The sequence below is a fragment of the Eublepharis macularius genome, chromosome 18, assembly GCF_028583425.1.
Source record: "Eublepharis macularius isolate TG4126 chromosome 18, MPM_Emac_v1.0, whole genome shotgun sequence".
Taxonomy (NCBI): domain Eukaryota; kingdom Metazoa; phylum Chordata; class Lepidosauria; order Squamata; family Eublepharidae; genus Eublepharis; species Eublepharis macularius.
In genome coordinates this window covers 27,782,778-27,810,007 of record NC_072807.1, presented here as the reverse complement: position 1 = coordinate 27,810,007, position 27,230 = coordinate 27,782,778, and the positions used below count along the sequence as shown (strand labels likewise).

Here is a 27,230-nt window from a genome sequence, read left to right as displayed (position 1 = left end):
AACCACTATGCCATTCTGGATTTCAATGCAGATGTCCTAGTTGTCAGAGATGAGAGCTTTTTACTTTTGCTCTCGGTCCAACAGAGTTACAACCTTCCCTCCTTCTAAAAACATGATTTGCAGTTAAGTGCATTATTACAAACCCACATGGCTTGGCACAAACATTCACACTGACAGACTTACTCATTTTGACCAGCAAGCAAATTTTTAGTAATGGATGCCAAATTGCATGAGTGACTGATCAAATGCACTTTATAAATTAAGTCATATGATCCATTTTTTTTTTAAAAAAGAGCTTAACCATTACTTTACTGGAGGAAAAAGGGGAAGTTATAGCCATATGTAACCTGACACTTGATCTGTTACAACTTTATCAGTGCAGGATGTCAGCACATGTGGAAAGCAGAACTTATAAACTTCCCCCTTATACTAGATATCCTGCAAGTTGCACCCTCCTTCACCTATAATGGACCCAGTGCCTGCTGCACCCACATCCATCACCCATGGTACAACTCTTGCTTATAGTCGGAGCAAATCACATGCAAGTGAGACACAGAAAGATTTATCAAGAATAGCTGGGTGTATTGCAGAGGGCTCAGCCCAGCAACAGTACACCCATCACAAAGTCAACACAGTATAAGAGGAAGGATTACAGGACATTCTGTAAAGAATTTGTGTATGATCACAGCCTGCTCCGCATCTGCAGAAGAAACCAGACCCACAATCTGCAATGTAAAAGGTCTAAACAATCAGTCTGTATGTGCTTTAAAAGCTTTCCAAAGTTTATGAGAACTTTAGGAATGCAACATCAGGCAATATCCAATTATTATGAATTTGTCTGACGATCATTTTAATTGTCCTAGTCAGAAAGAATTCTGTTGGCGTCCTCTGCAGTCACGTGCCAGTCAACCAGGAGCCTAGAATGTGTTGATAACAATGGATTTATTAGTCTTCTTGCAGCTGAACTGCATATTTTCAAAACCAAATACAATGTTTTACTTACGCTGTCCACAGTGTGTTCCTGTGTATCCCTTCTGACAGAGACAATGGTCTTCGCTGCATGTGCCCCCATTCATACACCTGATGTTGCAATGTTGCACTTGGGGAAAAAAAATATATACCAATGCATTACTACATTGCGAAAGTGTAGTTTGGAAATATCAACGCTGATGGTAATTTAGTGCTGACCAAAACTAGTCACGTGGAAATCCAGAATGCTTAGCTGTCCCTATGGCCTTCAAGAACATATGTTCCAGGGAAAGAAATTGGCAGGAAACAGAATAGTTGCAGCAGGCTTTTGTTATCAAAAGAACAGAGGAGTTTTAAGAAGAGTCCTGCGAGATCAGACCATTGGTTCATTTCATCCAGCATCTTGTTTCACATAATGGCCAACTAGTTGCCTAGAAAGGCCAAAAGGTAGGCAGAGAGGTCAAGGCCTTCTTCCTTGTTGCTTCCTAGAGAGATCTATTGTCCCTGACTGTGGAGGCACACTTTAGTTATCAAGGCTCCTCCATAAATCTGTCTAATACCCTTTAAGCTGTGATTCACAAAAGATCATATTGAAATAAATGTTCGTCTTTAAAGGGCCATTGGACTTTTTGTTCCATCAGGCTAAGGAATCCAGGAAGTGGTGAGGAACCAGCTATTTTGTTTTGATCATATTGTTAAGAAAGAGAACAGAACAAAGCAGCACACAGCCTCAGATTCAAGTATGAGACTGAAAAGCACCAATGGTCATTACAGTCCATTGATGCAAATTGGGGGTTCAGAGGGGTATCACTGCAGCTGTGTATACCTTTAGCGTTAATTAAAGGAATGACTAAGTTCAATGCAAAATGAGAAGACCATTGATTCTGTACACTGAAATAGGTATATTTTAGATTTCAAAAACGTGGAATAGAGTTTTGATTTTAAACATGGGAAAAAATGCCAAACTCGTGTTGCAATCCTTTCCATTTGATCCCAGCCTACCAACCAGCAGCCGAAATGCAGAATCTAATCTCTTAGGCTTGCAAATGCTAAAACGTTTCTATTGCACGATATAGATAATAAGGAAGAAATGAGAGAGAATGCTTAAAACTCTGGGTTCTTTGGTGCTGCGAAAAAGGTCTCACATTTTTGTTCTCTCCTTTGCTGTACAAGGACAGATGCCAACTAGAGCAGACACTCAGAACAGGAAGCCAAGAAACAGATTCCATCTCAACAGGAACCACATGAAAAAGCTCCTCCCGAGAAAAGATTATGGTCAGGTTATTTCTTTCTCTCTCTGTTTTTTTGCTGCACACCCAATATGCTGACTGATGTGTTCAAAAGGACACAGCGGTGAAAGCAGTAACAAGGAACTGCTGAGTTCTCTGGACAGGTAGGAAGCTGGTTGGCAGACCAACCTCCTTGCATAGTTGCTATCTTGTGATCCATTAAGATGGAAGTTAAAATTATAACTTTATTGCCAATTTTTTAAAGTACTGCAACATCTATTAAATCATTAATATTCTTACCTACAAAAAGCCCTTTTAATAAGCAAGCCCTTTTACATTTTTTTTAAAAACCCATTTCATTCTCGCAATGCTGCGAAGAGGTCAAGCCACACTATGGACTGGCAACTGACAGAGAGAGCAAGACATGGTTCAAATGCAACATCTGCCATGGTTTGGTGCTACATCAGTGAAGTTTATAAGCAGCTTCAAGCCTAGACACCATCTCCCTTCTCTTCACTCTGCATGCCATGAGCTGGGAAGTTACTTTGCAAACCGGGTTTGCAAGGCAATTCCAAACCACAGTATGCTGGATCAGATATTAACGACCCACCAGGGTTTGCCAAGAAAATGAGGCATCTAACTAGTCAATCTGCAGCACACTGGGGAAGGAGGGAGAGCTCAAGGCCAAAACTCCTTTGAGGCTTGTTTGTATAGCAGCAACTAAGGTTTGCAAAACATGTATTTTACCACTGAGCTATGGCACAAGGAAGTTACTGAAATCTAGTCTAGCAACTCCACAGAATGCTGAGGCTTGTCAAAGCGTACTGGAGTCTCCACAATGAGACTTGTAATGGTGGCACAGTTTCCCTATACCTTGACAGCTACCAATCTTCCTCCCTGCAGAGTGCCACAGTAGGGGAGAACTGGTACGCCCTGGGGGTGAATTTGACATCCATGCAGGGCCATGGTAAACTCCACTATGAAAGTTCAGCACCAAACATGAACTGAATGTGTGCCCCAGAAAACTACCCAGACTTCTTTGCAACACAAGAGATTTCTAAGCGGGGCAAGGGGAGTCAACATAGACAACATTCCCTGAAAACACAAAGTCTGAAAGACATTTGTGTAGTGAACTTGGGTTAAAAGACCTGGGCTCGAATCAAGCAGCTCACCCTGAGGCCATGAGCAAACAAAAACCTACCCTGCCTAGGAATACTGAAACACTGAATGGCAACTGAGCTTTGGGGAGGGGAGAATACAAACATAATGCCTAATAAATGATTTGCCATTTATAGTACTGTGATCAATATTGTGAATGCTCTAATGTGTCTCAAACCATGTCAAGGCTGTGACATGCCAAGTCCTTTAACAACAACCAGTTTGGCTAGGATGAGATAAACCACAACCCGCAAACCATGCTGGAGAATTCTCAAGAAAATACTCCACCAAAAATACTGCCAAACATTTCATCCTGTTACTGCTACTGAAAAATACTAGTATAAGCAATCCTCATTGGCTCCTGTGACATGCAACTTCACTTGATATTGATCGTTTCATTCTGAAAACCAATCCATTCCTGCCAATTAACTAAACAGTTAAATTTTAAATTAGACTTACTGCATTTTTAAAATACATTAACATATTTGCTTATACTCTGGCTCCATAGGAAGCTGCAATAATAAATAACCCTATTCATCTTTTAAGAAAGAAAAGGGTGCAATCCAGTCACAACTAAGCAGTTATAAATTGCACTTGTTAACAGTGGAGAACTCTGCCATGGAAAGCAATGGGACTTTCAAGGAGTTTAAACTGTGCTTGCAGTATCTGCAAATCTTCATAACAACTAGCTAGAAGAGTCTTGCAGATACCATCCTAGACAGAACAGAAGAAGTTATATAGAGGTTTTTAAATGTGTGGTCCAATTTAGGTTTATAAGGTCTTGGGAAAACAGAAGGGATTAGCACACACATAGGAAATGATATCATCCGTCAGACAGGGTAGGAACTTAAACCACAAACTGATTTCAATTAGGGTAAGGTATGCCAACTACTAACTTCCATTCCCACATGATTACCAAACTATTTAAATACTTTGAGATAACAAAGTTAACAGTAGCTTAAATGCTCTTTTTAATATTATTTCTTCAATCTACAAGCTGAAGGTATTTTCTCCCCTTTTTCTTATACCCAATTGTGTAATGGCACAAAATTTTTTACATTATTTATTTCAATATGTTTCAAACAAAGGTTCCATAAAAGGTTCCACAAAATAAATTATTTCCCACTCACTCTTAATTCTCTATCAGGCTAGGGACTTAAATTATTATATTTTGTGAGATTGTTTTAAGGCCTGCATGGGTTTGTGAGTGTTCAAACTACTGAAACTTCTACAGCAGAAGTTCTTTGTTGTTGCTTGTACCTATCTGGTAAAGTGTGGCAAACATGGGGTCAGCTCCAAACAACTTGGGACTCGGGAGGGAGGCCACAGAGAACACAAGAGGCTTGGTGCTATAGCATTTGCTCTGTATTCAGAAGGACCCAGATTCAATCTGACGTGTCACAGTGACACTGAGAGATCTCTGTCTTTTGGTGCTACACCTCTGAAGATGCCAGTCACAGCTGCTGGTGAAACATCAGGAACTACAATGCCAAGACCACGGCTATACAGCCCGGAAAATCCACAACAACCATTGTTCTCCGGCTGTGAAAGCCTTCAACAATATATTAAGGGGATTCTTGGCAGTCAGTTAATTCTTATATTCCCAAGAGATGAATAAACACAGCAAGAATAAAGACTACCTATCTGATGTTGCCTTCAGAATATATCTTGCTTGCTGCTAAACATTTTTTTAATTCATGGCTAAGGTGAGTAAGAAAGTCCTTACCATTTTCACTGTAAGGAACTTTCTAAAAACCAACGTTCAAATGTGTTAAGCCCACAAGAGAAGAGTGGATTCACTTCCATCCACAAACCCTTTGAAATACTGGAGGGGAGAACAAAGTATCCAGGCAACATCTGTGAGGTCTAAGAGGATAAATGCAGAGGAGGATATGGAATTTTAAAGCATTTATAAGTATTTTCACCAGCCTTGTTTCAGTTATGAGGTCCAGTAAAAGCACAGATGTAAAAAATTAAACATCTTAGGCTGTTTCTTAGTTTACAAACTGAAAAACTGTAACACATTTAAGAACCCCTTATATACCAATGAAGCACTGAAGAAATTAGGGACTGAGAGTCTCTCTGCACGAGACATCTTACATAAGGATGCTCAAGTGTGGGGAGATGCAATGTTAGCCAGGAAGCGTAGTTTTACTCTGTCAATTTCACCTTGCTACAGGAGGGTGGTTTTAAAAGGCAGAGCAGACAGGAATTGCCCCTCAGAGGGTTTGTTAATTTCATCTTCGCCTCCCAGAAGGGGAGGTGAAATTGATAGAGCCTTTTAAAACCACGCCTTCCCAAAGGGGAGGTGAAATTGACTGAGCCTTTGGCTCTGTCTTTTTAAACTACACTTCTCATGAATCCAGAGGAGTTAGCTGTGTTAGTCTGTAGTTGCAAAATAGCAGAGTCCGGTAGCACCTTTAAAACTAACCAACTTTATTGTAACATAAGCTTTCGGGAACCACAGGACTCTTCGCCAGAGGCATGGCTATCCATCTGACAAAGGGAGCTGTAGTTCTCAAAAGCTTATGCTACAAAAAAGTTGGTTAGTCTTAAAGGTGCTAGTGGATTCTTTACTATTTTGCTTCTCACGAAGGGGCTCTCATTCCTATTGGAATTCAGAAGATCCATGACTATTTTTGGTTGAAAGTGAAGGGGGGCAGAATTGCAGGAGTTCACAATCCTATGATCACTGCTGACATCCAAAGAGTAGTTAGTGATGGCTAGCCCATCAGCGAAATGGTGCAAACGGCTCTACTGACTGGTCCTACCAAAGGAGGAGCCAAATCCAGTCCACACACACTGGTCCTGTCCACCCAACCAAATGCTACACCCACAAGCATAGCAAGGAAACGTTTATATTGGGAAGCATGGGAAGCAAGAGGGAAGCATGAAAAAATTTTCCAGAAAGCGTATAAAAAACTAGCAAGCCAAATATGATTGCCAATACACACGTATGGAAGTGGTTGTTTTTCATCTGGCCATAAGGAATGTCTGCAACAGCTTGATCCCAAGTCACCAGTTTGCCTTAGTTGTGGTAAATGATTAATACTGACTCATTGTTTAGTTGCCTGAACTACTAATTCACCAAGAAAGTTAAAAGGTACCACCCTACCCGCTCCAGAACATAAGAAGAGAAGACTGATCTGCCCTAGAAATACATACCTGATTTTGAGCCACAGGAAGGAGCAATCTGACCGTTGGGACAAGAGCACATGTTTGGTCTTGAGCAAAATCCATCTCCACAAGAATGTCTACAAATTGCTGTTGGGGAGGGGGAAAAATGCAAAGGAGTAGGGGTCATTTCGTAGAAAAACAGCTGGAGGAACTCATTAGCATAACCCATTAGAATAACTCATTAGCATATGCCATGCCCCTTGCCATTGCCGGAAATGTGTCATTAGCATAACTGATTTGCATATGCCACACCCCCTGACATCACCTGCCCTGGCTGCTTTGGACCCAATCCTGGCCATTCAGGGCCAAAATTGGGCCCAAAATGGCAAAAGGGCTGAAAATGGCCGAAAAGGGGCCCAAAATGGCCAGGATTGGGCTGCTGCTGAACAGGAGCATGATCCACCACCCGTCAGAGGCCCAATCCGGGCTGTTTCGGCCCCAATCCAGGATGAAACGGGCCCAACATGGCTGAGAGTCAGGTGGGCGGGGCCACCTGACATGTGACCTCTTTGGGGAATTGCCAGAACTGCGTTCCTGAGTGTTCCCCCTCGAAATGAGCCCTGCAGAGGAGTAAATTTCAAAGGGACTGCACGTTCTCCTATGGCTACCACCCTTTAAGCATTGACAAAATGAGTGGACATGCACACCTTATGTGCTGTATGTGCCCTCTCTGGGCTACCTGATATTAAAGGCAGTGCTTAACACTTCACTTCAGCTAGGGTGAAGTCCCACACTGCACAACTACATTTGAGTAAAAAGACAAGTGTGTTACAAATATGTTACTTATGGAAATGACTATTGACCAAATATATATTTTCCTTAGTTCTTGCAGTGAGAATTAAATTCCAACACCAACTTCCAAAAGTATTGAGAACACCCCTTCATTCTCACCCCAAAACTGGGGGTTGAGGGTGATTCTGGGGCCCTGGGCAAAAGTCCAGGGTGGGCCCCAGAATCTCTGCATGCCCCACTGTCCCCCCCCCCCCACAAATGGTGCAACCTCAGGACCAAGCAAGGGGAGGCAGCTGAGTTAGCAGCCAAGGGGGTGTGCAGCACAAGAAGCCTAGTCTACCTGTTATTTCCTCCTCCACTGGAGGCAGGGCCATGGGCAGCCCAGACCCTGTCCAGCCCAGAGTAACTGCCCCGGATGCCCTATGGCCAAGACCACCCCCTGCTCAAAATTTACAAACAGTTTCACATACTTTTGTTATGTTGGTTGACTGGTCATATTACGAGAGTGTGTGTTTCTTTCCCCTTAGCCCGTATATAACCTGTTTTTAATTCTGTTTTGGCATTGTTAAAACTATTCATTTTAAGGGGCTGTTTTAGTAAGACACTTCTGCTACCTGCCTTCACATTTTCCTAACATTAGAAAATTGTGAATTTATTTTAAAACTAGAATATTCCACTTAGTATTTTAATGATGAATTTCAAGAGCTTTTTTTTTTTTTTTTTAAGTTTTTTTCCTGGTATTATATAATCACTCGCTTGGATCCTAAGACTCATTTCTGTTTCTGACCCTCTGTGTCTATCGCAGAGGCAGTTTTCCCCTAAGCAGAGCTTTCCTTCGGGTGCCAAGTGCTTTTTGGATCATTGAAAGACTCTTGTCCTGCCAAAGCAGAAGTTCCTAGTGCCAAAGGAACTTGCTCTGCAGCAGAGGAACAGCCCCAACTGTGCAGCAAAAGCAAGGCTAAGAAGGAACAAAGCCACCAGTTTTAACACAGGCCACATTGGGGGCTATTAACTGGGTATAAGTATGTAGAATAAATTTATACAAACAAATACACACACAGGCATGGTGTGAAAACCCAACAGGGGACTCAGCCCTTGAAGAGTGCTTGTAGCCAGAGTCTTGATGGCTTCTATATAAGGAACGTATTATAGCAAGTATCACACTCAAGCAAAGGACAAAAACAGGCAATGCACAGATGTTTGCCTTAGTTTACGAAGGATAAATGTTTGGGGGGGCGGGATGAGAGATGTTTCTCAACATGTCACTGCAGAGTTATAACCTAGAGGATCTGAGAGCAAAGCTACAAATGACTTTCTTCACGTGGAGAACACTAGATTTTTCTTGCAAGTTTAGCTGGGAAGTGAAGTCCGAGTGGTCCTTCCCCTCTCTGTTAGAATCGCTGCCTGAAGAGCCACAAGAGGGCTTCATTTGGGGGCCGGCAGCTACTACTTTCTCCCAGGGCGTTCAGCGGGCTGCCTGCTCCCGGGGAGCTGCTCTGGAAGCGGCAGCATTAGTGAAACTTCAGCTGCAGCGACAGTGGAAGAACCAGCAGCAGATCCTTCCACTATCGCTGCAGCTGAAGCTTCACCGACACTGCCACTTTCTCCAGAGCAGCCCCCCGGGAGCAGGCAGCCTGCAGGACACCCTGGGAGAAAGCAGCAGCTGCTGGCCCCCAAATGAAGCCCTCTTGTGGCTCTTCAGGCAGCAATTCTAACAGAGGGGAAGGACCACTCGGACTTCACTTCCCAGGTAACCTTGAGAAGAAAAATCTAGTGTTCTCCACGTGAAGAAAGTCACTTGTAGTCACACTCTTAGGCAAGCTGCACCCGTGCTGAGACCTAAGTAGGAAGGCCACCCCAACAGGCCAGCCAGGAGTGAAAGAGTATGGCACACTCCTCCCAAATACATCCGAGACAGGTATGTTCATGGCTGATATGCCAAGCTACAGGAAGCTGCAGCCCGTCCAAGGATTTGTGTTCATTTCCTGGTATCTTCTCTTCTAGCAACCCACTGCAGATACAATTTGAGAATTATGAAGGTGAAGCATTTTCTTCATAGTCATCATTTCACCAGAGTGGTATCAGATAACAGCAGCCATGTAGTGACAAACCCCACAAGGAGGAGAGAAATGAAAAGATATACGAATGGTGCTGAAATTACAGTATCAATCAAAATACCCTTGGAGGTGTGTAGATTGCTCCAGGGAGGAGGCTGGGGCTGTTTGCTCCCTATTAAGAATCACTGGCCTATCAGGTGCTGTGTTTCCCAAACCAGATACTGTTCACCTAAGAAAACTCTGGCTAACCTTTATGAAAGCTGCAGTGTACACACATGAAGCTGCCTTATCTTGTGTCAGCTCACCGGTCTATAATACTCAATACTATTTACTCTGACTGGAAGCAGCTCCCCAGGGTCTCAGGTAGAGGGTTTTTCCCGCCCCCCATCACCTACTACCTGATCATTTTAAGTGGAGGTATCGGACTGAAGCTGATGCCTTCTGCATGCTCTGCCAGGTGAACCACATATTGAATAAGAACACTTTTTAAAAATACATTTGAAGAAGCAGCAAACCCAGTTTTTAAGAAGGTATGTTGATAACATATATTTAACCCAAACAAATAATAAAGTCAACTTACGGACTATGCACTGGTTTCCACCTGGTAGGGTTTTCCATCCAGGACAACAATAGGCATTGTAACGTGATCCACATACGTTGGGTCTACAAGACAGATACAGAGGAATTGCAATTGCTTTTCATGTGCTTCTACAGTTTGTTAAAAAAAAGAATATATGAAAGCTTTGAAAAAAAGAGTGGTTAGTCTTTATAGGAATGTGCATCTTTGTTATATATTCTCGCTGAGATATGCAGCTTTCTAGCACTTGGCTTTCCTGGTTATGTAAGAATGTGTTATGGCACCTTCATGAGACTTGTATAATAATGATTCACATATCTGTAAGTCTGCCTCCTTGTTTTCTCCTCTTGCTAGAGTCACCACTGGAAAAATGAGTAAGGCTGTCAACTGGGCTGGAGAAAATGCCTTTAATATAGGCCTAATGGGATGTTGTTTACCTCCATGGTATGGTAAATTTCAACTGCCCATTTCCACACATTAAACCTGTATTAAAGGGACTGGATATTTTGGCAGCTCTGCAAATGAAAGGGAAGGTAAAGTAACTGGCTGTTATCAGGTGAGCCTACAGCCTTTTAAACAGGAGAAAAACTTTTCCTAGATATTCTTTTATGTAGCTCCTGAGATAAATGTTAAACACTCCATTCCTGTGCTTTAGGACATCAGCAGCCACTGCTGCAAGAACTCTCCTCTCAGATCTATTTCTATGCTTATCAATGAGCACTACACACACTAATGGCATGGACGTGACCAAGACAGCAGTGCTGACTAAGTGCAAAAGGGTGTCAAGATTACAAAGGTGAGAAAACCTGAAGTACAGTGGAGGTCTCAGGGAAGCATGGGAAAAGGGAAGAGTCCCCAAGAGAAGGGGGAGGAGGGGGAGGAGGAAGGGACAGTCCTGAGCAGGGCTTTTTTTCTGGGAAAAGAGATGGTGGAACTCAGTGGGTTGCCCTCGGAGAAAATGGTCACATGGCCCCCTGATCGCTAGACAGAGGGGAGTTTAGATTGTCCTCTGCGCCGCTTTTAGCTCCCCTCTGTCTGGAGATCAGGGGGCGGGGCCACCGGCCATGTGACAATTTTCAAGAGGTTCCGGAACTCCGTTCCACCACGTTCCTGCTGAAAAAAAGCTCTGGTCCTGAGAAAGAAAGGTGGAACAAAACCAGCTGGGAAACTAGTCGGAGCTGGTATTTGCTCACCCACCAATAGTCATGCCACCCCCCCATTTTGCATCAGAAAAGGTTTTTTGTGTGTGGGGGGGAGTCCTCAGAAGGAAAAAGTCCTCAGGTGAAAAAATGGCAAAGGGGTCTTGCACCTTCTCATCGCTAGTTATATCCAGGGCTAAGCACTGCCTTGAAAGCACATGTTACAACTGAGCTTGGGTGGCTCATCAAGACCTGAAGCTCACTGATAAATGTGGTACTGGTCCATAAACATATATGTCAGAGTCATGGAGTAGAGACATAGAAAAGCCATTCCAGTGGCATGGCTTTAAGCACACACACATACTACAGTACACGTCACAAAACGGTAACAGAAACAACAACATAGCATTCTCCAACAAACTACACCACTTCCAACAACATTCAAGTCCAGATGCACCTTAAAGATCAACAAGTTTTCCAGGGTATAAGCTTTCAAGAGTCAAAGCTCCCTTTGTCAGATACTACTTCCAATGGACAGCAACCATGGAGAGGGGGCAAGAACACATCCACCTGATAAACAAAAGCTTTGAGAAATTGGAGCTTTCTGTAGCAGAAAAGATGATGAAGGGAAGACATGACTGAGGCTTAAAAACTACAGAGAGAGTGAACAAAAAGAAATTTATCTCTTTTCCCAGCATACTAGAGTCTGAGGGTCATCCAGTGGCATCTGTTAACAGAAGCTCCCAGAACAGCAAAGGAAGTATTTCTTCATGCAACACATAATTAGCTTCAAGAATGTTGCGATAGAGCATAGCTGCAAGTTTATCTCAGCAAATGCATGTTCCCCTAAACCCGCACGTACTACATTAATTACAAATTCAGAGGGATTTACATGGGAGACCAAGGGGCACTTAAGCCCTCCCACACCTGCCTCCTCTCTTCCTTGCAACCTACCCCCTCACATATCCCTTCAAAGGCCAATTTACCACCACTACTGCCCCCTCCTGGCTGGGATGATTTCTGATTTGAGAACCTAGGGAGAAAATTATTTGAAATGGGAGAGGGGGTAGTAATTTCAGTGGAGGATCAGCAAGCAAAGGAAACATGAGCATGTACCTCCAACACACTTACCACTATGTTCCTTCCCCAATTCCTCTTACAAAATACCCTCCATAAGACTGGGAATTACAGTTCTGCCCACTGTCGCTAGTTTGTGGCTTAAAACGGGATAGGCTGAGGGAATAGCTAAATCCATGAAGGATACTTGTTTTAACCAGTATTAACCAAAGCTAAATTGAACGTCCTTGTTTAGAAGCATTATACCTCATTGGAAGGGCTACCATGCCCGGCATGCAGTACTCCAAGGGGCATTCCATTTTTGGAGACAGGTCTAGGACTTTTATTGTGAACCAGAATGGCATTAATGCAATTAATCCCAGGACATTCTGTGCCAGGTTTGTGGGTGTGTCCGAGTGTGTGTGTACAAATGTGCCAGGCAAGGACCACTCTAGTGGTGCCAGATGGGAGGGAATGAAGGGCATGGTCTCCACTTGCCCAGCTTCCAGAACAGGTGCAGTGTTAGCAGTTCCTTCCTTTCACTGGCACAGCTAAACTCAGTTCAGAGGGCTGGAGTACCAGCAGTAGTAGCAGATTGCATTGTGTTTCAGCCACATCCCTCAAAGCTACACCACCATACATGTATCTGAAGTTCCTCTTATCAGCACCAAACAATGTTCCAGTGCTTCATGCCAAAGGGTAAGCAATTATTCCGTATTCATGTTTCCTGCCTGGAGAAACAAGAGATTGTATCAATTAAGGAAATGGTTATTTTGTTGCTTGCTATCAGCAAAAGAAAACATTTTGCAATCAAAAGGATGAAGGGCTCCTTCATTTTGGTGCAAAGAATATATTTAGATCCAGGGGTCATGGTCTAAACAGGAGAGCAGCCACCTAAATGTTTAAAAAGGCAGCAACTACTAGTCTTTATACAACAGGCAATTTATGACACAGGATTGTGACATCTCTCACAGGTCATCAATTCTGTCGATTTTAACTTATATCCTGCTCTCTCCAAACAGGTTCCTCAGATTTTTAAAATGTCTATCTTGAAGAAGAAAAAGAATAGAGCCCCCCTCTTCCCATGCTAATATCTGGAATTTTTCATTGGAAAGAAGGGGGTACAAATATCCTAACACCCTTCAAGTTCCCTGCCGGTGATTGGGAATGGCTGCTCCTCATCTCTGCAGCCAATAAGCACCAGAATAGTGAAACTCCTCAGTCTGACCAATTGCTGGGGCAGACTGATCTTCTTACTGCCGGTAATTTTGCATAAAGTGGAACTGGAGCAGAGATGGGCATGAACCAGAAAAAAACCAAACCATGTGGTTCGTGGTTCGTCAAATTTCACGAACCACGAACTTTCACACACACACACACACCCCAGTTCACGAATCGGTTCATTTGGTTCATGAAAACATCACATCCAGGTCAGAAAATTACCACTTCCGGGCCAGCAGAAGTCTGCAGGAAGTTCATCCTCTGTTGCCTAGGAAACTGATTGATCGGCACCAGGCTGTTTGCAGTGACAAACCAAAAAAGAAACCAAACAAACCAGCCTAATGTTCTTGGCAGTTCGTCAGAAATGGGATCTAACGAACCACTGGTTCATCATGAATTTTGGTTCGTATTTTGGTTCATGCCCATCTCTAGACTGGAGTAGGCAATCTCTAAGCAGCTCCTGCATCCTCTGGCAGATCCTACAAATGCAGTAAGCCATACATTTAAATTAGTACAGTGACTATACTGCCAATGATAACATGACCCTGTTGTTCACTGGGTGACTTACAAAACAAGCAGGTACCCACAAACAGCACTACTGAACTCTATGGAACCCTGCAAAGTTTCAGTGTTCCAAATAATCTATGAACTTACAGAAAATAACAGCTAGCAAGCCCAAATTCTACCTTGTGATGCATTTGAGATTTGTCCCCCCTCTTTTTTTTCCTTTCTCCCCATTCTCCCTGTGTTTGCCAAGTTATCCATTCCATTCAGAAAAATCAGGGAGCTTCTCTAATCCACCCAGCGCAGAGCACAACTGTTGCAGAATTCATAACAGAGAGAACAATGCCCAGCTGTCAACTCAGATAAGCTTGTCACTGAAAGCTGATGACAGGAAGGTCCCCACAAACAAGCGTGGCAACAATGTCAAGACACCACTGCCCCATTATTAGGACTTGGTGATCACTGCAACAGACTGGAGGTAAAGATCTTTTGCGGGCAAGAGAGCATGGAGAAGCCAAAAGGCGTTACCAATTTCAACACAACAGCAAACTAGAGAAAAGTATCACTATTACTTTGTGTCAAGCCAGTCTAGTAACAACACTTCCAAGCCAGCAATCTTCAAACTTTCTACCTCAAAGAAACCGGCTTTACATTGACTCGACTGTCAAGGAACCCTTGCTTTTCTGCTCAGCAAACCGCTTCGTAGAATTGTAGGGGATATACGTCCCAGAACGTGTTCTAGGATACATGTGGGTATAGGGCAACTGTTTAAGTTAGTGGTGCGCTAGAAAGTTTTCTGCTCGAAACAAACAAACAAAAAGGAAATATTTCTTAATAGAAGAAATGTCCACTCCTACGGACGTGGCCAGTACCAATGAGAGACAGTCTTTAAGGTTCAAGGCAGGGCTTCAATACAGACCATGGGAATGAGCATAGAAATACTAGAGTAACAAACTCCACTCAGAGTCTCTCTACACAAGACATCTGACACGTGAAGAAAATATGTCAGGACTCAGGAGATGCAATGTTAACCAGGAAGAGTAGTTTAAGACAGAGCCGGCAGCAGGGCAACGGCTTTACTATACACTGGAGCTGTGTGATGGGGCTATGAAATGCCAGAAGGAAAACTTCAGCCCACTATAACCTCTCTAGGTCCAAGCCCAGCTCTGGAAAGCAGCTCCAGCCCATTTCCATTCCTTGCTGCCTTCTGGTTGCGATCCCATACAGTTTTAGGTTGGAGAGGTGAAATTGACAGAGCAGGGGGAGGGGGGGCAGATTAAATGAGCAAACCCTCTGAGGAGCAATCTCCGCGAGCTCTGTCCCTTTAAACTATGCTTCTTAGCTAACATCACATCTCCCTACACATAATAAACACGAGCCGAGGCATCTCGTGTAGAGACACTCTCAGTTTCTAATTTTATTTGGGAAATCCATTGATCTCTGATTCGATCACTGGCCAGGGCTGGTTCTGTTTCCAGAAACAAAATAAAATAACTGGTATTGCCCCTGCAATGATGTTGGCTGAGGGTGATCATGACTGGTGATGCCCACTGTAAGCTTGGTAATACAAGAGCACTGCCACAGATTTTTGATGATACAGTTCCCATGGGACATTAGCCATGAATTCTGGGCTTCACTTCTGTTCAATATGCACTCCGTTACATACCCAGCACTGCCCTCCAGGTGCCTACAGAAAGGCAAATTAGCTGCATTGGGCAAGCTTTCAGGGAAGCCTGTCTACTGTTTATTGAACTTCTCACTGTGGTCCTCTTGATGGGCTTCCAAGGAAATGATTCCCTGGAACATGGTTAGAAAACCACAGCTCTGAACCATCCTTCTTCTGCAGGTGAATCCATAAAAGATGCCTACAGAGGGTAGCATAGGCAACCAGAACTTCTTCTCCAAGGTCCTACAAAGGGCACAGATGTCCCTCTGGAAATGCTGAATCAGACTCTCCCCAAACTGCCCCCGCAATGACCCTTCCTAACTAGCAGAAGCCAATTCTGGGCAAAAGCCTCTGCCCATCTGTCAGCTCCCACAGGAACAGCTATAAGCTGGCACCTCTGCAAGCTCCGCCTGAGGAAAAGCATTCCACCAGAAAACCTGGCACATGCCGGCTAAAGGCTGGTGAAAGTGTGGGAGTTGAATAAATTAAGGCTGGGAAGCCAGACAGAGTGGGAAGAGTGAGTCTCTGAGAAAGCAGCAGAGGCAGCTACACCGACAGCGGAGGTCTGAGCAAAGGCACTGCAAAAGCAGTTCTTGAGAGAAAGCAAAGAGGAGTTGACTGTAAGATCGCTTTTCTAAAAAAGGCTTTTTAAAATTCTACAAACATGCACTTGGAAAATTTCGGAGGAAGTTGGCATTGCCGCTTGTTGGGGGCCCAAAGATTACAAAATACATTCTTTCCAGAAACCTCTAGCTGGCCTCTACCTTTTAGAGATCAAAATTTTGGAGCTACCCAAAGCAGTGCCTGCTATTAATTGCAGCTCCTCACCTATTTTAAACAAATGGAGGCCAATTTCAGTTACTCGGCAGCAAGGCAAGGACTTTGCACATGCTCAAAGACTCTCTGATTTGCCCTTCACAAGTTCCACGTCTAACCCCTAATGGCACTGAAAACAGGTTCCGTGATAAGCCCCAAAGGCACCCTGACTCAAATTAAGCCGTGAAAGAATGTTCAGTTCAGAAAGCAAAGAAATGTGAAGCGCTGCATCTGAAACTCACCAAAACAAGGAGCAGACTACAAGTTTCAGAAACAGAGGGAATGCCGGCCATGAAAGATGCAGAGAACTTTAAACAGGGCTCTGATTTCCCAAAACACAGGGCATCCAGTAGTCACGTGGCTCTTTTGGTTAATGGTGATTGCGACTATGGCTCTCTGTGAGCCACGGAATGAGTACCACTGGTCTAAGGACTGCGCTTTGTTCAATGCAATGTTCCAAACAGCTCCGTTCACATGCACATACACAGAAGCACACATGGAGAACAGTGCTCACACTGGAAAAAACAGGGAAGGCCTTCCATGAGTAGGAAAGCTGATGGCCCACAGGGAAGATTCAGGAAGCACAATTCTCCCCATTCACTGAAATGTCAAAAACAGTTCAGTATACCTATTTCTGTAGCATAGATTTAACATTGACATAAGAACATGCCCTGCTGGATTAGATGAGAGTTCTATTTAACCTAGCATCCTCTTTCATTCAATAGCTAAAAGGGCATAGAGGTCAAGGACCAATGCAACATCCTAGCACTGGCATTCAGAGGTTGTCTACTCCCGAACAAGGATGTTCCATTTAGTCATCATGACAAGCAGACAATGATGGGATTTAGACTCCATGAATTTTTCCAATTCAAGTGCTAGTAATATGGGAGAGGAAGGAAAAGTTCTTTCTAGCCATTTTCTCCTTCAGTCTTATCCCTCCTTTGTCACTTTTTTCCCCCCTCCAGATCATTTTGGCTGCCCTCTTCTACACTTTTCCCAGCTCTGCAGTATCATCTAATTTTTCTAATAGCCAGAACTGTACACAGCATTCATAATGATTCTGCAGTCACACCAGAGATCTATAAAATATTGTATGTAAAGCATCATTAAATCACACCCAACTTATGGTGACCGCACAGGGTTTCTAAGGCGAGACAAACGGAGATGGTTCGTCATCGCCTGCCTCTGCACAGTGACCCTGGATTTCCTTGGTGGTCTCTAGGGCTTTTTTTCAGGGGGAACGCAGGGGAACGGAGTTCCGGAACCTCTTGAAAATGGTCACATGGCTGGTGGCCCCACCCCCTGATCTCCAGACAGCCGCTCAGCAGCGCGGAGGGCAATCTAAACTCCCCTCTGTCTGGAGACCAGGGGGCGGGGCCACCAGCCATGTGACCATTTTCTCCAAGGGCAACCCACTGAGTTGCACCACCTCTTTTCCCAGAAAAAAAACCCTGGTGGTCTCCCATACAAGTACTATCCTGGGCTGACCCTGCTCAGTTTACAAGAAGTGACAAGACAGGGCTCGTCTGGGCCATTGAGGTCAGAGGACATTAGATGTTTTATTTTCTGTCCCTTTTCGTCTTAATCCCAAGAACAGAGTTTGCCTTTTTGACTGTTGCCACATAGCAAGTCAACATATTCACTGAGCCATCCGCTACAGCCTCAAAATCTTTATCTGTCTCCAACAGTTCAGGCCCCCCATCAGCACATACTTGCAAACAACTATGCATACAAACTGCCCGTGTGAACAAGCATCTTCAGTTAGAGGGTCTCAGACAGCAACTTTCAGGGAAAAACTTTCTCTGCCCAAGATACTGAAGAGCCACCACTGTTAAAAGTAAACAATATTGAGCCAGATGTTAGTTGGCAGTTCCATATGCCTCTGGGCCTGGATGGCAAAGATGGAAGGTTTCAATCAGGAACTTTTTTGCCTCCACTTACATTTGGGAAAAGATCAAGCCAAAACAATGCGCCTCCTTTCCAAGCTTATTTCTCCACATTCCACCAACTGCAAAACCAGTTGTTGTTATAATTACAGTAATTACCTTCTGATTACGGGATGAAATCTGGCTTTCACATCACCATGACTTACAGTAATGACATTCTGAAGGGCATGAGAACCACTTAATATAGACAGCATTAGACAGGGAGGAAAAGCCAACATATATGCAAGATGGTATTTGATTCTCAGTACAAGCAAACCCGAACAGAGTGCCCACACACAGTTAAGCAAATGTTTATCTTATAAAGGAGGTGGTGACTGCTTCTCTGTCTCCTAAATCTTTACCAGTTTTTAAACACAAAGTGTATGTTTGCCATGTGAAATGTACCTCCTATGATTTATCACTCCCTCTTTCTTCATTTCTCCCCTGCCTATGTGATAGTTGGAGATATTTGTAACATAAAGCTTTTTTTAAAATATACTGGCCTAGAGCAAACAGGAGGTTAAGTATAGACAGCACAAACCCTGGATGAGTGGATATATAAAAAGGGGGAGAAACCCAGTTAGGAAGGGTCATACTTTCCAGTCTTTGAGGGGCAAGGGCTGGTGGATGTAGCATCTTCCCTAGCAGATCACAACCAAAGGGTACAAAATAATTTCAACCATCTGTGAGAACCATACAGGGAATTACTAATAGGTGATGGGAAATACTAACACTATTCTATAAAGCACTGGCCAGGGATTATTTCCCTCATTTGCAGGGATGTACAGCCATCTCTCAGGAATGCTCAAGCTCTGGATTTCCCACACTGAGCCGGGGGGATAGTCTAGCTAGCCTGTTCCTCCAAAACTAGGAATCTATGACTGCAAGCCTTAGCAGGTCTGCTCAGATCTATTTAATGGGGGCTAACCTCAGGAAAACATTCTTAGGATTGTACTATACAGATGCAATCCTAGGCGCACCTACTAGAGAGTAAGCCCTTTGGAGCTCAGTGGGGCTTTCTTGTAAGTAAACACACTTAAGTGCCCACAAGGGACTTTGGGAAGCCCATGAGAAAGAGGAAAGCTATTGAGTGCAGCCTATTTAGAAAGTTACTAGCATCTGTCCTACTGAAACAAATAGGGGTTACCAGCAGAGATCTAGTATTCCACAAGTCCTATTCATCTGAGCAGGGCTTTTGCTAGAGAGCACAGATTGCTTCTTCTTACCATGTTGTTTCAGCTTTCTCCACTTACAGAGTGCAAGAGCAGTGGACCTGTGCCAAGAACATAATTGCACTCCTTTGACAGTCGGGAGTAAAACGGTCATTCTTAAGGCATGGCTGCCCTTGTTCTTCCTTTTCCCATCCACCATCTGCCTTCTTGACTCTTTTGCTCCCTCAATAGAGACCCAGAATGCAACACTCAAAGTCCCTAACAATATGAGACTCTTCCAACATCCTGCCTCAGTTTAGCGAGAGAGAGAGAAAACCCTAAGAGGCAGGGATGACTGGGGATTCTGCAGCTGCGAAGCCTGGATGGAAGTCAGGAATTCAAAATGACATGCTGGAACAGCAAATGTTTCACTGACTTCAGTTTCTATCAGACTGGGAATGGCCAAATACGGTAACTGATATTACTCAACATTGAGGGGACCTCTGTAACATGTTACAGAAGCTTCCCCGGAATGGCAAAATCTCATCCAATCTGACGGCAGGGTGCCATTCTTTTCAGACAAAGATACAGAACAACTTCTACGAGCATGTTCTTCTGTTCTTTGTCATGCCAATGTAAAAGACAGTTCTGTCCTTGAGACATGACGTGCAACCATGATGTAATGAACATTCTTGGCTTCTGAATTTAGGACACACACAGAGAGAGCAAATTTAGGTGATATAATTCCAGTGCTTCTTCAACCTGTTTCAAAAATTCTGATGGTTACAAATCACACACAGATGAATGAGAATTACAACTGCTTAACTCAGACATCATAACAAACTTCTGTTTGTTCACAGTGGGCATAAAACTGGCTTGCTGCTCTAGCCATGCCCTCCCCTCCTCCTTCCACTCACACTCAGAACTCAATTCTAAAACCGATAATCAAAATTCTGCTTTGTCGTGATGTCCAAATATGAGCAATCTTGCCAAACTGGAGTTTGTTCCTCCCTGTGAACCATGACCCTAAACTGGTTTAGAATCCCAATATGTGGAGAGGAAACAAGCTTGCATTTGATTCAAGGCTTCTGAAACAGGAAAGGAAAGAGGGAGAGAAGCTGGTGAGTACAGCAACAATCCAGTTTCACAAACAGAGGTTTATCATGTCTACATACAACCCACAGGCATGCTATTTCAGCCTTTCTGACTTAAAGTGTCTCCACATTCTCATGTTATTTTAACCTTTTTGTGATAAACTATGATATTTCCTTTCATGTCAAACTACATTCATTCTCTCAAGTAAAACACATGCATATAACTGCCATATCAATTCTACCCTTGTATTATTCTAACCTTTTCATGCTAAAACGATCTTCATTTCATGTGACTTTTTAAGCATTTCAAAGCAGAATGACTGCTTGTGCAGACTTAAAACTACCAAGCCCATGATGTAATTCAGCAGCAAGGTTACTACAGATGCATCAAAACATCCTTGGCCAATTAAAATGAGAAATTTGGTAGTATTAAATGAACCAATGCATGGTTGGAAACTGTGAACCTTTCCATCCTACTTCCTTTGTTAGTTTTCCCATTTTGTTAATCTAATTTGAGAAATATTATATGATATTTTTACACAGATGGGCATTAATGCAGAATTTTCTTTCTTTATTTACTTAATTTATTCCATACCTTTCTCCCCAATAGGGATCCAAGGTGGTTTACATAATCCCTCCTCCATTTTACCTCACACTAACCCTGTGAGATTGGTTTGGCTAAGAGATTAACTGGCCCAAGGTCACCCAGCAAGCTTCCATAGCAGAGTGCAGGTTCGAATCTAGTTCTCCCAGATCCTACTCTCACTCTAACCACTACACAACATGGCCTCTCAGTATATTTAATGTAAATATTTTGTTCAAGAAAAAGATGACCACAATTTTGTCCCAAGCACAAAGAAACAAATGTTCTAATTAAACCAGAGACACAAATATCAATACTAATCCTAAAGACTGTTGAAAGCCAACACAAGGCGCAGTTGCCATTATGACACTATTGCATAAAGACAGTACCAGGATTTGGCAGTGAAAAGCAAGCTGAATAAAGATTTGAATACTGGAGTCTCTCATATCTAAGATGAATTTGTGTCCATGGGACTGCAGTGTTCAAATGTTTCTTCAGTCAGGACATAGTCTCAGACAAGTCACAGTCTCTCATCCTCAGGTCTCCCACTGCTTACAAAAACAAAAGCAAGCTGTTTGCTGGGATAATAAACATAAAAATTATGAAAGCGCCGTTAACATTTAAAAGGGTTACATAAGTCATTTACATGCAAGCAGCTAAATAAAAAGAGTTTTTACCCTTGTGTCACCAAAATTGTTTGGCCACCCATATTTTCAGAAGGCACTTACATCATGAAGCCTGCTTATCAGAAAAAAACCCATAAAACATCCAAAACATTCACGTAATCAGCCATTTGGATAAAGACTAGGGTAACTGACCCAGCTATGATTGCATCATGTTAGTGGCTTATCTGCTGTCTGGCCATCATGAGGGGCTAAATGTGGGTGAGCCAAGCCAGGGATAACGGATGTTTAGCAGCCATTGTGAGAGTAGAATGAGGGAACTATAATAAGTAGCATTCCACCTCCCCTACAGTGAAATCCTAAACAGAGTTACTCTAATCTAAGCTCACTGAAATCAATGGGCTTAGACTGGAGTAACTCTGCTTAGAATCTCACTGTTAGAGCTGAGGTGTGTTACATTTACCACATAAAAAAGCACCTGGTTTCCCTCCAAAAGGGCTGAGGGAACTTTAAATTACCTCTACATTTGACATTTTTCCCCTTCTGCTATTTGTATATAGCTCCTTCTCTGTCTCTCTCCTCAGCCACTACCCTATTTACTTGAAGGGAAGATTAGGTGTTTTTGTCCTGTCAAGAAAGAGAGGGGTTTGTCTTAAATTCGCATACAAGTTACAGTTACATACAGTATTTAAAAAAAATATTTTCTATATAACCTGTAAAGGGATTGTTTTGCATTAGTGGGCTGTCTTCCATTCAGGTAGACAATAATTTCCTTAATAGTTGGGGGGGGGGAGGGTCAGGAAAGATTAGCTCCTGAGGGCAGAACTGGCTCAACCAAATTTTGGCTTTTCCCCTCAACCCAAATTTCGACAATTTAATTTAATCACAGACATTTCTACCCTGCCTTTCCACAACTGCAAGGCAGCTCACCAGCAAACAGAAACATTTTTTTAATGTCTACCAAATCTCCTCAACACATATTCCTACATGTAGAATTTTTTGACAACTACCAGCGTAGGCCTACTATGAATACATGAATCTCCACTTCAAGGGATAAAGTAGATGGAAGGGTTATTAGTTTCCAGAGTTCTGGAGCTTGTCAATGGTTACTATTACTATTTACTACATTTATACCCCACCTTTCTCCCCAGTGGGGATCCCAAAGCAGTTTACTCATTCTCTTGTCCTCCGTTTTATCTTCACAACAATCCTGTGAGGTACGTAAGTTCCCAACAAGGCAGTCCTATGTGATGATATGTCCTTCAAAGCCCATTGATTTCAAGGGTATAACTCTGTTTAGGAGCGCACTTCAAGTTAGCACACAGGCCATTTCTTTTTGCATAGGCCTCCTTTGGGAGCAGGGATAGTTTTGTTATGTTCTCTTTTAAAAACTCTGAAAGATAGCAAAGGATAAAAATCCTTTACTGCAGAGATTTATCCAAAGGAATGTCCACGGACAAAATGCAAAACTCATAGTTCAAGAAGGGTCTATTTCCCTCATCTGTGGTCAATATCGACCCCACCAAAAGTGCATGTCTCGTACATGTGGGGGAGGGAGGGATTTGTGGATTATTTTATTTTGATTTTAAATGTAAATGTTTTAATCTATTATTGTAAGCTGCCTTGAACTACAAAGAAAGGAAGGGTAAAATATTTTAAAAAATAAAAACATAGCTATGAAGCTTTTATTAACTTTGATGTTAATAATAATAATAATAAAATGAAATCCAGCCCTCAAGTCATAGTTGATTTATGACAACCCCTGGTGGGGTTTTCATGACAAGAGATTAACTGAATTTATATATTACTCTTCTAGACAGATTAGTGCCCCGTTCAGAGCAGTAAATAAATTCAGTGTTACTATAATCCCCACAATACAGCTGAGGATCTTGGGCTGAGAGGAGTGACTTACCCAAGGCCACCTACTGAACTCATGGCAGTAGTGGGATTTGAACCAGTAGAGAGCTGATTTGCAACCCAGTCACTTATCCACTATGCTACAGTAGCAAACAATTTGTGTAGCTTCACTGTGTAAAACTGACAGGACATAAGTGACCAAATGCAGTTTAACTGGCAAGGGAATCCCAATTACTTCCTTACAGACAATTGATGTAAGCAAGACAAAACAAGGAACAAGACTCAATTTGTATACACAGAATAAGAGGGTGAAAACACATTGCTAAAGGGCCTGCTGCCAAGGACAGAACATCATCAAAATCCTGATTAATAAACAGGATTTCAATTAATGAGCTATTGTAGATTAAGCAGATAAAAAAGCAGCTTTGCAAAAAAAAAAGTTTGCTATGGATTTTGCAAGATCTCTTTGGGGTGGTAACACCTACTGTACAGGGGCCAGGTATACCACTTTAAATTACTTGACCTTGTGAGGCAAGCTTAAACTGAATGTCTATGGGTGAAGCACATACCCTAAATCCTTCCTCCTTCCCCCACTTATATTGGCTTAATCTACCCTCCGTCTGCAATTTCCCATGATCTATGCAAGCTAAAGTGATGCTTACTTTCAGGGAATGCTTTTCCCCATTGGGAGAAGACATCCTGACCACCTCAAAAGGTGAAGGAAATACTAGAGAACAGTTCTTTGCAACTGTGTGCCTGCCTATCTAAGGGTTCTCTGTCTCCAGGGAAGCAATAGTATTGATTTTTCCCCATGCTCATGAGAAATAAAACAAAAGGAGTAATTCTGTACCACTGCTAGGCTTGGATCCTGCATTTCATGCATTCATCAGTTAAGCAGAGAAAGCTCACCAATCAATCCATTAGACAAATCTATTGAGCAGCTCTATCTCAGAATCATACAGTATAAAAGAGGTGGTGGAACTCAGTGGGTTGCCAGCACAGGGGGCAACTCTTGGCAAGAGGTGGAGCCCTTGGTACCACAAGTGCGTGCGCAAAGTGCGCACATGCTCCCAGGACCAATGACGTCACTTTGGGTCAACTGGAACAAGGGGGGAGTTTTTAAAAGTTTAAATCACCCTCAGCAAAAATAGTCACGTGGCTGGTGGTCCCGCCCCCTGATCTCCAGGCAGAAGGGAGTTTAGATTGCCCTCTGCACTACCCAGCAGCGCAGAGGGCAATCTATACTCCCCTCTGTCTGGAGATCAGGCGGTGGGACCACCAGCCATGCGACCATTTTCAAGAGGTTCCGGAACTCCGTTCCACCGTGTTCCAGCTGAAAAAAAGCCCTGAGTATAACAGAACTGAAAACAGTTTTTCCAACCTTCACTAGGAATTATCCTTGGTCAGTATTTTCAAAGCTGCTCTGATAGAGAAGAGACAGATATTCTAAAACTAGAACATGGGATTTGAACCTTTGCAAATGCAGTGTCAATGCAATCTTAAGCATAATTACACCCTTCTAAGTTCAAAGATGTGCTTTTTTTGAAGAGTCTGGGTCCCAACAGAGCACCTGCTGTGTGGCTTAGGGAAACCAGAGCTAGGCCCAGGGAGCTAGCACTGTAACTCTTTTTTTAAAAAATAAACAATTATCTCATTTGGCCATCTGAAGGATACAACTCTACTTAGGATAGCACTATAAAGGCATGGAAAAGGAAGCCTCAACACTAGCAAACACCATACTACAGAATGCACACGATATAAAATAAGTTATCCAAACATTCTTATGATACCCAAATGCAGCATGTATCCCCCCAGTACAAGTGTGTGACTATTGCATAATCCATAAGGCAATTCAGGAACACAAGATACTCCTTTACTTTGCTGGACTGTTCTCCCTTTAATTGCTGGACCCCGCATGAACTCAGCCATACTACTTCCTTCACAAATAGCTGTCAAGAGAAAAAGCATTCTTCAATCTTCACACACTGCTCCCAACTCAAAGGACCTCTCGTCCCACTCAAGGGCATGGGACGCAGTGAAAGCAGATAGCCAGGTGCACCAGCCAGAAGAAGCAAGAAAGAGGGTTTGAGGTTTTTCAGCCTAAACCAATATTTACCAATATGGTAAGTCTGATTTTCTTCAGCGGGCTTTTAGTGGTAAAGTATTGGTTGGAAATAAGGGGGGAAACACAAGCCTTAATTACAAACTGGGATATTAAAATTGCCACTGAGATATTCAAGGGATTGGTCCTAACAAAATAAGCAGGATTTGAACCGCAGAAATGAAACATGGGTACATTCTCTAAATGTGTTTTGGACTGAAGAGTAAAGTAATACGAACGTTCATCTTTGAAGAGTGTACTATATTTTCTGATTGGCACATTTTTTCTGCTCGTTATGCTCAGGGCAAGGAGATTGGAATGCAATGGAAGGTCCACCTCCTGAACAGTAGAGATACTGCAGGAACTCCGCCCTGGTTTCAACAAGCATTGCCTACACAATTCAAATCTGCCTTTGTAGTTCCAAGGACTAGAAACTTTAGCTTTTAACACACAGAGAGAGTGTGCATGCTGACATTCCCAGTGCACTGAAAACATCATCCAATACCACATTCCTACTCTTATCTAATGTTGCCAACTTTTCATTGGCCCCTCCTCCTATGCCATTTCTTTTAATCAAATAGGAGAGCTCGTTTCTATGGAATAACATATGGAAGAGTGCATACAAAATGAATTTGGGCAAAGCTTTAGGATGGAACCCATCTGGCACTTCTACTGTGGGAGATTAGGAACACCAGAGAAGATGCTGACCTAGGACATTTTTATCCAGTCCTTCTTCCTCCAAGAAGTTCAGAGCCACATATATAGTTCTCCCTTCCTCACTATTTCCTCATAACAGCCCCATGAAGTGGGTAGTCTGGGAGGGAATGACTGGACCAACAACACCCAGGGAGTTGCATAGCTTCCTAGGGATGTGAACCCTGGTCTTCCCCAGCCCTAGTCTGATATGCTAACCACTACACCAAACTGGCTGCCTCTGTAACTGCATCAGCACTTTAGAACTACGCACCCCCACAGGCTCAATTTGATGTCAAGTTTGCAAGTTCTTGTTGTCATGCCCAAATGTTCTTATTTTTTGAGACTCTTCATGATTTCCTTTGAAGAACATTAGCAGGGTGTTTTATGCCAGTGTCCTAAAGGCTTTTACTAATTTTGTGTTGGTTTGTCAATGGCGTCTATATTTTGACCTTGCAGTGTGCTAAATATTTTACCTGCAGTCACGCAACTTCAGAGCTCCCATGTTTATATTCTGTTTGTCAATGATTGCATCTTATTGTCTTAACTGGTACTGGTGGACCAATGACCCATTCAGTCCAGCATCTTGGTTCCCACAGCAGTCAACTAGAGGTCCCCAGAAGGCCCACTGAAAAGGCGCACATACCGTGGAGGTTTTGGCCTCCCTGAGTCTTTTTCTTTGGCTGTTTCTGTGGGCCTTCTCGGGGCATCAGGTCAGCCACTGCAGTAAATAGTACTGCCCTTTCTACATATGTGTAGACCAAAACACTAAAACCAGAAGTTATCATATTCATTTAGATGCCCCTAATTTACAACCCAAACCACACTTCAAACTTGAATTTACACTGTAGTCATCAAGGTTCTGCATTAATATAAACATGGCATCATCCAGTTCAACCATC

General features: G+C 42.9%; 1 protein-coding gene across 1 annotated transcript in view; it reads right to left on the bottom strand.

The window, feature by feature from the left end:
• Positions 1-27,230, bottom strand: part of FBN1 (fibrillin 1) — a 205,957-nt gene that overhangs the window by 171,184 nt on the left and 7,543 nt on the right. The window contains exons 3-5 of the mRNA XM_055002220.1: positions 9,903-9,985; positions 6,522-6,620; positions 1,004-1,099 (exon numbers count right to left, since the gene is read on the bottom strand). Of these exons, the coding sequence (XP_054858195.1) occupies positions 1,004-1,099; positions 6,522-6,620; positions 9,903-9,985 (278 nt within the window). The remainder of the gene's footprint in view (positions 1-1,003; positions 1,100-6,521; positions 6,621-9,902; positions 9,986-27,230) is intronic.